General features: G+C 41.0%; 1 protein-coding gene across 5 annotated transcripts in view; it reads left to right on the plus strand.

The window, feature by feature from the left end:
• Positions 1 to 12,202, plus strand: part of ATXN7 (ataxin 7) — an 87,208-nt gene extending 75,006 nt beyond the window's left edge. For all 5 annotated transcript variants that reach the window (XM_054161048.1, XM_054161076.1, XM_054161061.1 and 2 more), the window contains 8 exons: positions 2,297 to 2,552; positions 3,195 to 3,457; positions 4,200 to 4,282; positions 5,994 to 6,259; positions 6,678 to 6,876; positions 7,799 to 7,920; positions 8,945 to 9,902; positions 11,529 to 12,202. In XM_054161048.1, coding sequence (XP_054017023.1) covers positions 2,297 to 2,552; positions 3,195 to 3,457; positions 4,200 to 4,282; positions 5,994 to 6,259; positions 6,678 to 6,876; positions 7,799 to 7,920; positions 8,945 to 9,902; positions 11,529 to 11,546 — 2,165 coding nt within the window. In that variant the 3' untranslated portion in view covers positions 11,547 to 12,202. The remainder of the gene's footprint in view (positions 1 to 2,296; positions 2,553 to 3,194; positions 3,458 to 4,199; positions 4,283 to 5,993; positions 6,260 to 6,677; positions 6,877 to 7,798; positions 7,921 to 8,944; positions 9,903 to 11,528) is intronic.
• Positions 12,203 to 13,359: the final 1,157 nt, after the last annotated feature.

Consider the following 13,359-nt stretch of genomic DNA (forward strand, 5'->3'; position numbering starts at 1 on the left):
TCAGTCTTATTGTAGTCCCTTTCTCTTTTCATCTGCCAGGTTTTTTTCCAAGGAAGTAACACCTTCTCTTCCCTCACAAAAAAAATTAATCAAAACAAAGTCCCAAAGATTGCATTAGTCATCCTCTGCCTTATTAGAGACTGTATGTAACTGTGATAAGAACTTGGACTTTGAATTCTCTAAATATACAGAAGGTGGAAGAGTATTGAGCAATTTTTCTCATTATCTCATGGAGTAATCTTACAGGGTGTAACATCACTGAACTAATGGCCCTCAAGTAGGAACTTACCAGAGCTGCTCGGGGATTCTTGCCATTGCTATAAAAAGACATTTAGCAATAAGCAGTTTGTCATATTAGAAACACAGCCATTTACTGGGACATAAATATGCTAACTTGCCTCACTTGCAAACTCTTCAGTGGCACCTGGCTGTAGAAAATAGAGGATGCTGAATATCACAGATAACTAGTTGGTCTAAATACTGTAATTTTAAAGCAGCTGCTTCTTGAGATGGGTAATAAATTACAGCATTTGTTACATATTTCTATTGAGCATTTCACCTGACTTCTCATCCTTTTTGGTATTAAAATTATTTGGTATAATTAAGAAGCAATGACTCTTGCAGAAGGTTCATTAGGTAGTTTGCATTTTGCAATTAAGCAGAGAAACACCTATCACTTGTTTCAGTCTGAGACAGCTTCTTGACTGGGGTTTCCTAGATGTTTCCTAGTTCAAGGTCTGCACTTTTTTCTTTTCCCCTGAGCTAGTGAACATATTTTAAATGCTGGTTTCCCTACCTCTGTAAGAAATTAGCTTGCCAGATGTTACTCCTGCATCCTTGCACTGCTGAAGTGGCTTGAGTTTTTTTCCCCTGGGCCCTTATTGCTCTTGTGCACTGTTAGTCTTGCTTGCAGGAGCCATGCAGACAGTGGTGCACCTGATAATGTTAGTGCTGCATTGTTTGATGGCTTCCAGCTACAAATGGAGTCCTGGTTGGTCACCATCTGAGTGGTGTATGATTGCTGTATTTAGGATTCAGGGGAAAATAGGTCATATAGGCAGAACACAGATGTATTAACTCAACTTTTTCCAGAGTATCAGAGACTTAGAGCTTGCACTGGACTTGGCTTTTACTCTTGGTTGTAGTTGTTCCTTCATGAGAAACCTGCTTCTTTTAGTTTACTTAAACTTAAGTCAAAATCTGTAAACTGATCCTGGGATTTGGATACCTTTACTAATTCTTGGCTGAGGAAGAGATGCTACCGCCATTGAGGAGAAAGGTACCTTTCCACTTCCCTGATAGACCTGCTGATTCTTAGTTCTCTCTCAGAGCTGTGGCTAGCATATACTTGATTGCCAGATACGTCTCTTAAGCAGCTGTTGATTACACAGATCATCAAGGAGTCACAGATGTCCAAGCACCTATTGAGCAAACGGTCAATTACCATAAAGCTGGTACACACTGAAGCTGCCAGGTGTTTTGTGACTGAGAATTTCTTGTTCCCAAGAACTACCCTCATAATGGACATTAGTGTATATAGCTAGCACTATTTCAATTAAAATATGTACATTAATGGTTTAATATTAATTAAATAATTTCTTTCCTGATGAGTTGAACTTGACCACTCTTCCTTCAAGTGTTCAGATTTTTTTGTTTTGTAGAACAGTATCTGTTGCTCCTTTTGTTGTTCCTGAATATAAAACCTCCCTAAACTGATCATACTGTGAAAAAAAATATAATAGAACAAAACAGAAAAACAACCATAACATCCCAAAACCCAGTGTAGGTCAGTATTTGAGCAGCTCATCTCAGGGATGTGCCACAGTGAATATCTAGTGGACCATACCGTGACCTAATGGTCATCATGAAGTGAAAGTTAAAATGTTGGCTCTCCAGCATGATTTTGACCATTTGGAGTCAAACTTTCCTTTGAAGAAATGGATATTTAAGCTTCCTTGGCCTGAGGATAGGGATCTCTTTGCTTTATGCATCTGAGGTCTAAGTTTGGTTCTCACTTGCTGGTCCTTTAAGATGGAGAGAGAGTGGAGGATGTTATCAAAAACTAAGCTTTTGTGGTTGAGGACTCCTAAAGTTAAAAGAGACTTATACAATCAACTGGGACCAGCAATGAGCGGAGCCTCATGGATTACAGCAAGGCTTGAATCCTTTCTGCTCTGTCTGTTGCAGAGACTCTTCCAAGCCAGTAAAGTCTAAATGAAGTGGATGACAACATGAAATATTTAAGAGTTGTTTCTGTATGGGAGCTTAAACCCCCTTTTTTCCCCCACCTTTACAGAAAGAAGACACAGCTCCTCCAGCAAGCCGCCTTTGACTCCTCCCACCTCTTCAGTATTTTCCCTCATTTCATCTTTCCCTTCAAAAAACAAAGGTAGCAGTGGAAGTGGGAGCAATCGTTCATCCAGTGGAGGTACTACTAGTGCATCATCATCAAATTCCAAGTTGTTGAAATCACCCAAAGACAAACTGCAGATCAGCGGAAACAACAGGTTAATGCATTCGGTACAGCACAGCAAAGTTCCCCATGACAAACTGTGAGTATGCCTCTTGACAGAGGATTAAATACTATTTCTTGCATCGACACTGCTGTATTAGTAGGATTTCCTTTCATTTTAGAGGGTTTTTGGTTTGAGAGAGAATCACTTTCAACTCCTCCAGCAGCCCAGTGTGAGATTATAGATAGTACTCATGACTGTTGAGCAAGCACTCCTGCAAAGCTGCATCTTAAATTACTGTAATAAAGGCCATTTTACTAGGGACTCTTAATTCCTTGATCTAACCTGCATACTTTGATCTTAAGGGTGTTTGGGCTCTGATTTAGGTGATTTTTGACCTGCACAAGTAGATTGCAACTGATAATATAAAGTACTGTCACAAAAAAGGGCATTTCTCATTGGCAGAGCTGGCCCATTCCAGTTGCTTTGGTGATGAACTGTACCTGTGAATCCACGTAACAGTTTCTGAAGTCCCTGGTGACTGGTGACTGAAATACTTAGAAGGAAATGTGGGGGGAAATGAGAGATTATGGATGTCGCCAGAAAAAAAGTGAAAATTATAAAAGACAAGGAAAGGACAACTGGAACAGAATAATTTTGAGTGATAACGTAGTAAGTACTTTTTATAGTTTATGACTATAATTTCCAATTTTTCCCTCTTTTGTTTTTCATCAATAATAGTATGACTCCATCTGTCAAAGTGGAAAAGATTCATCCAAAGATAGATGGTGCCCAACTGAAAGCTGCTGTTGGTCCAACTTGTTCTACTACTGTGAGTTCCTCAATAAAGACTGGCCTTAATTGTCCCTCAATACCAAAGCCACCCTTGCCTTCCCCTGGACAGATACTGAATGGTAAAGGTCTTCTCTCTGTGCCTCCATTTTTGGAAAAGAAACCTGAAGAAAACACAAATAACAGGAAATTTTTACATAAAAGATTGTCAGGTAATTGTTCTTATTGTTTGCTGTATTCCTCTTAATGTGTCTATAGATATTTCTCCATGTTCTACATAGGTATAAGTTTCAAAAATAAATTGCACACTCTGACAACACTGTAACTTGCAATTAAGTATGTTTTATTTATTAGAATTTAAGTCTGTAACTTGATACACTCTTACAGTGTCTTGATGTGGCTGTTGCTTTCAGAAACTACAGACTGTCAGTTCTTACAGTTTCAGAATTATGCTCTACTTCTATCTTGAAAGATTTTCTTTTCCTTGTGCCTATATGGAAGGTCCCAAATGTACAAGAATGGCACAACTGGCACCTCAAACTCAAAATGTAAAGCCAGTCTGCTCTTTACACTTTTCAACCACAGTCATTTAGGGTATTAGTAAAATGGTAGAAAAGTTCTTAACACTAAAACCAACAGCAAAAACCCCACCATTTGTTTGTCACAGTTCACACTGATGGCAACCTCTAATGCCAACGTGGACAATCTGCTCCTCCTTTGGGGTCCCTTGCACGAGTGCATTTCTCCCTTCTGTCTGTAGACTACAGATCTGGATTTCAGCACGCCATGAACTTGCCTCAGAGTGTAGGAAAACCTTATTGTGCATTTTCATTGGTACATTTGCCTGTGTTACATTTGAAAACAGTTACCATTATGGTTAATTTTTATGGTGAAAACAAATTATTCTTTCAAAGTGTCTTTTGATAACTTTCCAATACTATGTACCTTTGACAGAGAGAGAATTTGATCCTGATATATACTGTGGTGTCATTGATGTGGAAACCAGGAAACCTTGTACTAGGTCTTTGACATGCAAGGTAGGCTATCTTAATCAGAATAAGATTATGTAAAGTTTTAATTCCATTTCCTGAGGAATATGACAGGAAAATACACATTTTTGCTGTCAGTAATTATCACTGTAAATGGTACAAACTCTCAAACTTGCCTAGCACCAAGGAAGAATTGGTTTTGAAGTTCAGTTAATCATGTATTCAAAAATGTTTTTCTTAAAGTAACCTGGAGATTTGTATTGTTGTCTAAAGCCTTTAATATGGGTGTTGGCATAGGACAGATTGTTACTCCACATGGGGCCAGCATGTTCTGCTTTTTGGGGCTAACCTTTGGGTCATAGAGGATAGATGTTAAAATCCCTCATAAGCATTACAAGTAGTATTTATTCATACAGAATTTAAATAAATCAAGCTCTTTCCTTCTCACATCCTCTCCTTTACCCCCTGCAAAGTCTGCAGCAGGTACCGAGGAGCTATAGGCGTAAATGCTAATGCTACCTCACGTACAGCTACAGCCAACTCAGAAATGAGTCCTCTGAAAAAGCTATGGGGTGTGCCTCGGGGTCAAACTCTAAATGTATACAATCCATAAAAACTCTGTCAGGTGAAACATGTCCTCTGGCTCAAAAATCTTGGGGGATGGAGAGGTATCACTTAGTCCCAAGGACTCAGAAATCCAGATCCCCTGCAACTGTGTAATATTTAGCTACTTTCCTGCAAAGCAGCTAGACTGTCAGTAGGGGAAGCATCTGGTAAATAAACCACCTACAGAACAAAGGTAAGTGAAGCTGGCACTAATGACCCAAAGGAACTGAACTTGAACACATTGCCCTTTTGGAATTACATGGGGGAGGCAATTGTTTTGCTAATAGAGGAGGAAAAAGCTTCAAGATTTTACAAGAGAACTAGGCAAATCAGAACTGTGAAAGAGGAAGTAAAAGTGTTCCTCAGCAATGCCCTGTATTGGGCCTACTCAAAGTATTTTTCAGAATTGCTACTGGTGTCTGAATTATGTAATAATAACTTTTTACTGACTAAAATGAACCCAGTCAAGCCTTTTATGCCTTATGACACTTACAAGGCATTGGATGTGACTGTAACAATTCAGGAAGATAACTTCCATCTATTTCACTTCACCTCCAATTTGTGCCATATGTGCACATACACATCTTCCTATGCGCAGCATTCAGGACACTTAGAGTTCTCTCTGACTGTGCATTCTGTTGTATTTATTTACATTCCTTAATATCTACTTGATTACTTTTCAAGGAATACATTAGTATGGAGAAGGAGGCAAAGTCTTTCTATAAATATTTTTCATGTCTCCCATTAAAAGTCTGGGGTTAAACATTTCTTGTGTTAAATATTTTCATAAGTGAAAGTAAATGTTTAGTATTTCCAGTTGTCTGCTAGTTGGCAATTAAAATATAACTGTAAAGGATTTTCAATTCTGTTCTGAACCTCGTAAGAAACTCTGGCAGCTTCTTTTTTTTAAGAAGAAATGTGAAATCCACCCTTTACCTAATTGCTGGGTTTGTGTTAGCTTGTATCAGACAGGGATACAATGATCCACCAGGCAGTTTAAAGCTTTGTCTTCCTTCTCAGTCATTCTTCCATTTGTTTACTAAACTGAGTGTGGTGATGTTTCCTGTTTCAGGGCTCCAGACACATGTTTTTGAGTGTTTGATTTCCACCAGTCTAATAGCCTGGGATTAATGATTGATTCATGGTTTTGCAGACACATTCCTTAACCCAGCGGAGGGCTGTACAGGGTCGAAGAAAACGATTTGATGTGTTACTAGCCGAGCACAAAAGCAAAACCAGGGAAAAGGAACTTCTTCGACATTCGGATCATCATCAGCAGATGCCCCCTCTCAGGGAACCACATCCCTCACCTACTAAAACTTCCCAGGAGCTGCACCAAAATTCTCATGGAGTTACTCTTACAGAAACAAAGCCTTTATTACCTAACAAACCCAAACCTCACCCCCCCAGTCTTCCAAGGTAAGGAAAATCTGCAGATTCAATGGTATGACTTCTAATACTGGTGGCTTCATCAGGTGGATTTTGAAAGTGATATAGATCTGTTGGACAGGGCAATGTTTTTGCTCTAGGCCTGGTGACTGTCTGCCTGCAGTTAGCAAGTACATGCTGAGCTGTAACTCCTAATGAGAAGGGTTTGGTGTTTGCAATGGTAAAAGCCAGCTTGCATCACTGACAGCAGTTCAACAATGATTGCGCAGTGCTGCTTTTCCAGGGGTACCATTACCTCCTGTCCTTCATCTCAGCAGATGTGTTATAAGACTGGCAAATATCAGAAATATAATACCATGTTTCCTTCTGTCAGTAATGGTAAGGGCTTACGCTTGGCAATTTTAGCTACCCTTGGTTCAATAACACCTTTACCGCTTGCCTTGCCCAGGCCTCCAGGCTGTCCAGCCCAGCACAGTGGAAATGCCCCTAGTGAGTCTCCTTCTGTCCATGAGTCCCCACACCCTCCCTTGCCTGCAGCTGAGCCAGCATCTCGGTTATCCAGTGATGAGGGAGAATGTGATGAAAAAGAAGAGCCTGTTGAAAAACTGGATTGTCATTATTCAGGTCATCATCCTCAACCAGTCGCTGTACGTTTTACGTTAAACTTAGCCTTGGTCTCTCACTTCCTCTGAAATTACACACAAATTACTGTGGGGATTTAAGGGTGGCTTTCTGTTGGGTGTGGGATTTTTTTCCCCCTAGATTTTAAAGAGAATTATTTTGTTGCTTTGAAGGCAGAGAAGGTTTAACTGTAGTTGCAAAGTAGATGTTTTAAAGAAATACATGCTTCCCCAATCTAAAAGAAAGCAAAATACCAAAACACCTAAGAAGAGGTTGGTAACTGCTTTGAAGGGCTGTGGTTTTGGAATAAGGACATGTAAACAGTACCTTTTTTGTAAGATTTTTGTTATCAGACTTTCACACACGCATCTTTTACTCCAGGTAGCAGTAATGTGGTGGTGTTGTAATACTTAAATCGTGACAAAAGCTCGTTAGTTGAACTTAAAGCACAAGTTTTGTTCTCTAGCCTCTATATCAAATTATCTCCTTTTTAAAAACAAAACAAAAAAAGCCACAAAACAAAAACACAAACAGAAAAAACAACCACCACCAAAACCAGACTACAAGCAGATAGGTGATAGCTCCTCATAAGCATACGTTACATATGTACTGGGGTGTGGTTTTTTATACACCCATAGAAACACTTACCACTGTCCTTCCTAGTTTTACCAGAGGGATTCATATTTGACTGCTTCTTGTGGTCAGAAGTATGAGTACCATGTGGGAAGCAAATGATCCCAAGGCCAAAAAATTAAATACTCATTATGCCCTAGAAACAAAAATTCTCTTATTTTTTGGGTTTTGTTTTTTTTTGTCTATTTGAGTTAAATATCTAAAACCACATTAATCTAGCAATACTTATTTATAAACAAGTGGATTGCTGGTCAGAGAGATGTTACTGCAAGTAGGAAACACCAAGAAAAAAAGAAAAAAAATCTGTCTTTTCAGTTTTGCACATTTGGTAGTCGGCAAATTGGAAGAGGCTATTACGTGTTTGACAAGCGGTGGAACCGTGTTCGATGTGCACTTGACACCATGCTGGAGAAGCATCTGAATTCACAGATGTGGAAGTGAGTAACCTTGAAAGGTTTCTTATTATTCTTGGTATTTGTAGAAATACATGAAACCTGTGATTCTAGTCAAAGGATAGTAATCTTGTGGCTAAGTGCCCAGTTGGCCACAACAACCCAATGCAGCGCTACAGGCTGGGGTCATGAGTGGCTGGAGAGCAGCCAGACAGAGAGGGAGATGGGGGTACTGGTTGACAGTAGGCTGAACATGAGCCAGCAGTGTGCCCAGGTGGACAAGAAGGCCAATGGCATCATGGCCTGTATCAGGAATAGTGTGGCCAGCAGGAGCAGGGAAGTCATTCTGCCCCTGTACTCAGCACTGGTTAGGCCACATCTCAAGTATTGTGTCCAGTTCTGGACCCCTCAGTTTAAGAAAGATGTTGAGCTGCTTGAACGTGTCCAGAGAAGGGCAGCGAGGCTGATGAGGGGTCTGGAGCACAGCCCGATGAGGAGCGGCTGAGGGAGCTGTGGTGGTTTAGCCTGGAGAAGAGGAGGCTCAGGGGAGACCTTCTTGCCGTCCACAACTACCTGAAGGGAGCTTGTGGCCAGGTGGGTCTCAGTCTCTTCTCCCAGGCAACCACCAACAGAACAAGAGGACACAGTCTCAAGCTGTGCCAGGGGAGGTTTAGGCTGGATGTTAGGAAGAAATTCTTCACAGAAAGTGATTGGCCGTTGGTATGTGCTGCCCAGGGAGGTAGTAGAGTCACCATCACTGGAGCTGTTTATAAAGAGACTGGATGAGGCACTTAGTGCCATGGTTTAGTTGATGGGATGGTCTTGGGTGATAGGTTGGACTCGATCTCAAAGGTCTTTTCCAACCTGGTTAATTCTGTATTCTGGTGACAGATGAATTGCATCAAAGATTGATTGAGCTATTCAATGATCTGTTATTTTAATGAAATGTTTTAGTGGCATTGATCAACCTCAAGATACAATCTCATTAATGACAGCACTATTGGATTGGGTGTGATTCCAAAGAACAGTAGCTACGTAGGGTTTTATTTGTCGTTCTCTTCACCTGCAGAAAAATTCCTCCAGCGTCTAGCAACACAACATCAGTTCGTGCACCACATCGGACAAACTCGGTGCCTGCTTCACAGTATGGTGTCAGTGCAGCAGGTTTCCTCCTGCCTGCCACGGTGATGTCATCGCCAGCATTGGTATCTCCTTCCTGTGTGTCTCTGAATAACAAATCGGTACCATCACATGGAACGACACTAAATGCCAATCCTGCCACTTTGGGTGCAGTGGATCCTGTCTGCAGTATGCAATCAAGACAAGTGTCTTCGTCCCCTTCAACACCTACAGTGCTTTCCTCTGTACCTTCACCTATGCCCAGCAAACCTCAGAAAATGAAATCCAGCAAATCTTTTAAACCTAAGGAATCTTCTGCTGGCAGTGGCACCTGTAACAGCACCGGCAGCGTCAGTAGCAGCGGCGGCTCAGGAAAGAAGCGTAAAAACAGTTCCGCACTGCTAGCACCTTCTCATTCCACAGAGTCCTTTAGAAAAAACTGTGTGGTTAACTCTGGAAACTCTGGGACCTCTTACCATCCATCGGTGACAGCTTCGTCCCACAGTGTTGGCCTCAACTGTATGACTAGCAAAGCTAACTCTGTTAGTCTCAAACATGACCAATCAGGGAGGGGTCCTCCGACTGGAAGCCCTGCAGAATCGATAAAGAGAATGAGTGTGATGATGAACAGCAGCGACTCCACGCTCTCCTTAGGGCCGTTTGTTCATCAGTCCAGCGAGCTGACTGTCAATTCACACAGCAGTTTTTCCCATTCACATACTTCCCTTGACAAATTAATAGGAAAGAAAAGAAAGTGCTCACCTGGTTCAAGCAGCATAAACAGCAGCAGCAACAGCAGCAAATCAAACAAAGTTGCCAAATTGACATCGGTGAACAATGTTCATGCAAAACACACTGGTGCAATCCCAGGGACACAAGGACTGATGAACAATTCTCTTTTTCATCAGGTAGGAAATTTTGTCTCTAACTAAGCCAGTATGCACATACCCCTTCACATAGAATCATAGGATGGTGCAGGTTGGACTTGACCTCTGGGGATCATCCAGTCCAACCCCCCTGCTAAAGCAGGGTCACCCACAGCAGGTCGCCCAGGATCACAATGTCCAGGCAGGTTTGGAATCTCCAGTGAAGGAGACTCCACAACCTCTCTGGCAGGCTAGGCCAAGGCTTCAGCATGCTCACAGCAGAGCTTTTCTTCAGGTTGAGGCAGCATGTCCTGTGTTCCGGTTTGTATCCATTCCTCCTCATCCTATTGCAGGGACCCACTGAAAAGAGACTAGCACCTTCCTGATGTGCACCAGTTCGATATTGGTAAAAACATGCATTGGTTAATGGCTAACTTCATTTGGAAGCACAGCACCTGCTAAAGTCTGGTGGTCCAGACACTGCGAAGGAAGGAGTCTGAGCCGTTTCAACCAGTCCAGACAGCAGTAGAAGTGACCTACATTGTACCTGCAGGCACCAGAAATTGCTCTCACGTGCCTATATTACATGTGTTCTCCTAATTGCTAGCCAGTCGCACATCTCCTTCAAGTTGTCTTATTTGTCCACTGCTCCACCATTTGGAATGGTTTTATAGAACAATTACACAAGATTTTTATAATCACTCTGCTGAAGCGTAGCTTTTGGTTTTAAACTAACCTTAAATAGGATGTTCTGAGTTCATTAGAAGTTGCCTGCAAATTGCTCTCTGATGAAATTCAGTCCTTGCATTTTAGAAAAAAATACATAATTAAAGTAGTAAATCTTGCCAGCCAGCCAGCCACAGAACTGAGCTGTGTCTCAGCCTGACTTCTCGTTTCTCGGTCGATAATAAACATGCTACAAAGTGGGAAATAACAATGCTGATAGCAGAGCTGTGATACTGTGATAAAATAAGCCTATTATCCCAAGGTGTCATTTACTCACTTCTTAGTAATGACAAGATTAAATGTTATAAATAAGATAGAAACCTTTTTTGTTAGTAAAGCAAACAGGTCTTGGTAAGTTAGGATGAGAGATCGTTTAGAAAGTGGTGACTCAGGCTTAATACTATTCAAATTAACTTGGAGGAGTGAAAATAATTTCACATAGCTGAAGGAGAGCATAGAGGTTGGAACTGGAAACTGAAAACCCTAGAAATCTTCTGTTTCATCTGGTGCTAATAACCTGAAATCTGTCTACCTGGAGAACCTTTTCAGAATGGTTTCTTAATTTTCAGTTTCAGCCATAGAGGAAGATCTTTTGCTGTTCTGTTGTGTTGGCTGCAACAAAAACAAAAAAGCATTCAGATGGCTGAACTTACTTTTGGACTTACCTGATAGTTACTATTTTGGCAGTGCAATATAAATAAAGGAGAAGTGTAACTTGAGTGAATTAAGGAAGGAAGTCATGCCCAAAACCATTATAACTTTAAAGAGCTTTAGCCTGAGGATTGTCAAGTCTCGGAGATTGCAATCACGTGTTAGTGATGTCGCATTGTGCCCTGCTGATTCTCTCTAACATGCTCTCGTTAACCAGAAAATGTCTTTTAAGGGCTTCTGCTGTACCAGCCTGGCTCACTCATCCTTCTCTTTCTTTTGCTTGCTCAAAAGCCAAAGGCACGTCCCTGATAGCTGAATGCACCGTGGTGAGAAACAAACTGGACAATTTTCACTACAAGCAAAACCTCCATCTGGATTTCTGGACTCCAAGATGCCTTGAGTTTTCCCAACTTCCCATGGTCCTCAGGTGTGGAAATCTACTGGACTGTCACTTAAACAAGGAATTTCCCTGAAGCCATGTCTGTAGCAGCGACTATATTAGAAATGGACACTGGATGAAGTTCAGCCACATAATTGCTCTTATCAGTGTTAACGGTGGTCTGGACTGTTTGCTACGAATCTGTGAGATTTTACTTACAGGAGTACATCATCTTGCCACTATTTGACATAGATTGGCTGGGCAAAGGAATGTTTTCTGGGGGAAAATAAACGTTACTGTGGACTTATTTTTATACTGATGGTGTCTTTTATAGGTGATAGCTAACCAGACAGACACCCTCAATGGAGAGGACCCCGCGACAAGGGGGAAAAACAAATAAATGTGAGGCACAATGGAAAGAAGCCCTCAAGAAGGGAATATGGCTTTAGTGTTTTTATAGCAAACGTTCCTTTAATGGAATATAAAAATAGCACAATTCAAAAAAATAGTTTGTGTTTTGCCCAGCCTTTTGCAAGTAATTTGGGATAAGAAGCTATCAGGAGTTTAAAACAACAACAACAACAACAACCAAACCCAACAAAACCCAGGAAAGGTTATCTGAGGCTATTGCTCGGCAAACAAGTATCCAAATGCCATACTTGCATGGCACAAAACCTGTTTTCTGTTCTTTGGGGTGAGATTTGATTGCAGAAGAAAAAAGTTCATTTTGTTTTTAAAACAAAGATCCAAACCCATCAAACAGACAAAGGCAAATGACCTCTAAATCTCTATGCCCAAAGAAGGTATTTATTGACCTATACTGTATACCATAGGCCTTTGTTATTTAAAATGACAGCTATATGGGTTAAATTAGGCTGGATTTGCCTTCCAGCTGGTAAAACCAGCCCTTCTAAAACTATTTAAAGTATTTAAATATTTTCTATGAGAGGCAGAAGTCAGTTTCTTTATGCCTTGTTTGTATACCTAAATTGTTACCGCGCTATGCTCTCGACCAGTCAGTAAGATAGTTTTATTTTTTCACACTTCTGGAATAAAGGCCAGTTTGACAGCAGAGCTCAGTGGGGAGCACAGATGTGTGCAGCAGTCATGCCCCACCTGCCCAGGCTCTGTGGCTAAAGGGGGCTTTACACAGGTTTGTACAGTCCAGTCAATTTTTAGGAAGTGGTTTTTTTTCTGGCTTCAAAACACCTCAAAAATGAATTCTGCTAAAGGGCTTGTTGTATTGATTTGATTTGTCTGGATGTTTTTGTTAAGTTTCTTTTTTTTAATGTCAGATGAAGTCTCAAAACTGATTAAACTCTTAAGGAGTTAAAGCAAAGGAAAACAAATTACTGACCAAGAAGATAAGTTTTTTTTCCTGCCTTAAAGGGGCACCAGCTATTGCTGAGAAGAGACAATCTGAGCCTGTCCAGTTGTTTGCATAGCCCAGCCTTCTCCCCAGTTCTGGTGGCAAGCAGTACATCAGGGAATCCAAAGCCACTCTGAGTAGCAGTTGCTTAGTTGTTTACTTAAGGATGCTTTCAGTTTAGCCTGAACTTGCTACAAAATCAACACAAACAACAAGAAGCCTCTATGCAGACACTTTAGCTTGGAAGTGATACGAAAGATCCCACTGAGAAAGCAACGTACTAGAGACGCTTATTATGCAAACTTTAAAAATAGACAACTTTTCAGGAACAAAAGGATTTGTACTTAGTGAGATGCCCTGTTGAAAGGATTGGT

This window comes from Dryobates pubescens, chromosome 1, assembly GCF_014839835.1.
Source record: "Dryobates pubescens isolate bDryPub1 chromosome 1, bDryPub1.pri, whole genome shotgun sequence".
NCBI classification, from domain to species: domain Eukaryota; kingdom Metazoa; phylum Chordata; class Aves; order Piciformes; family Picidae; genus Dryobates; species Dryobates pubescens.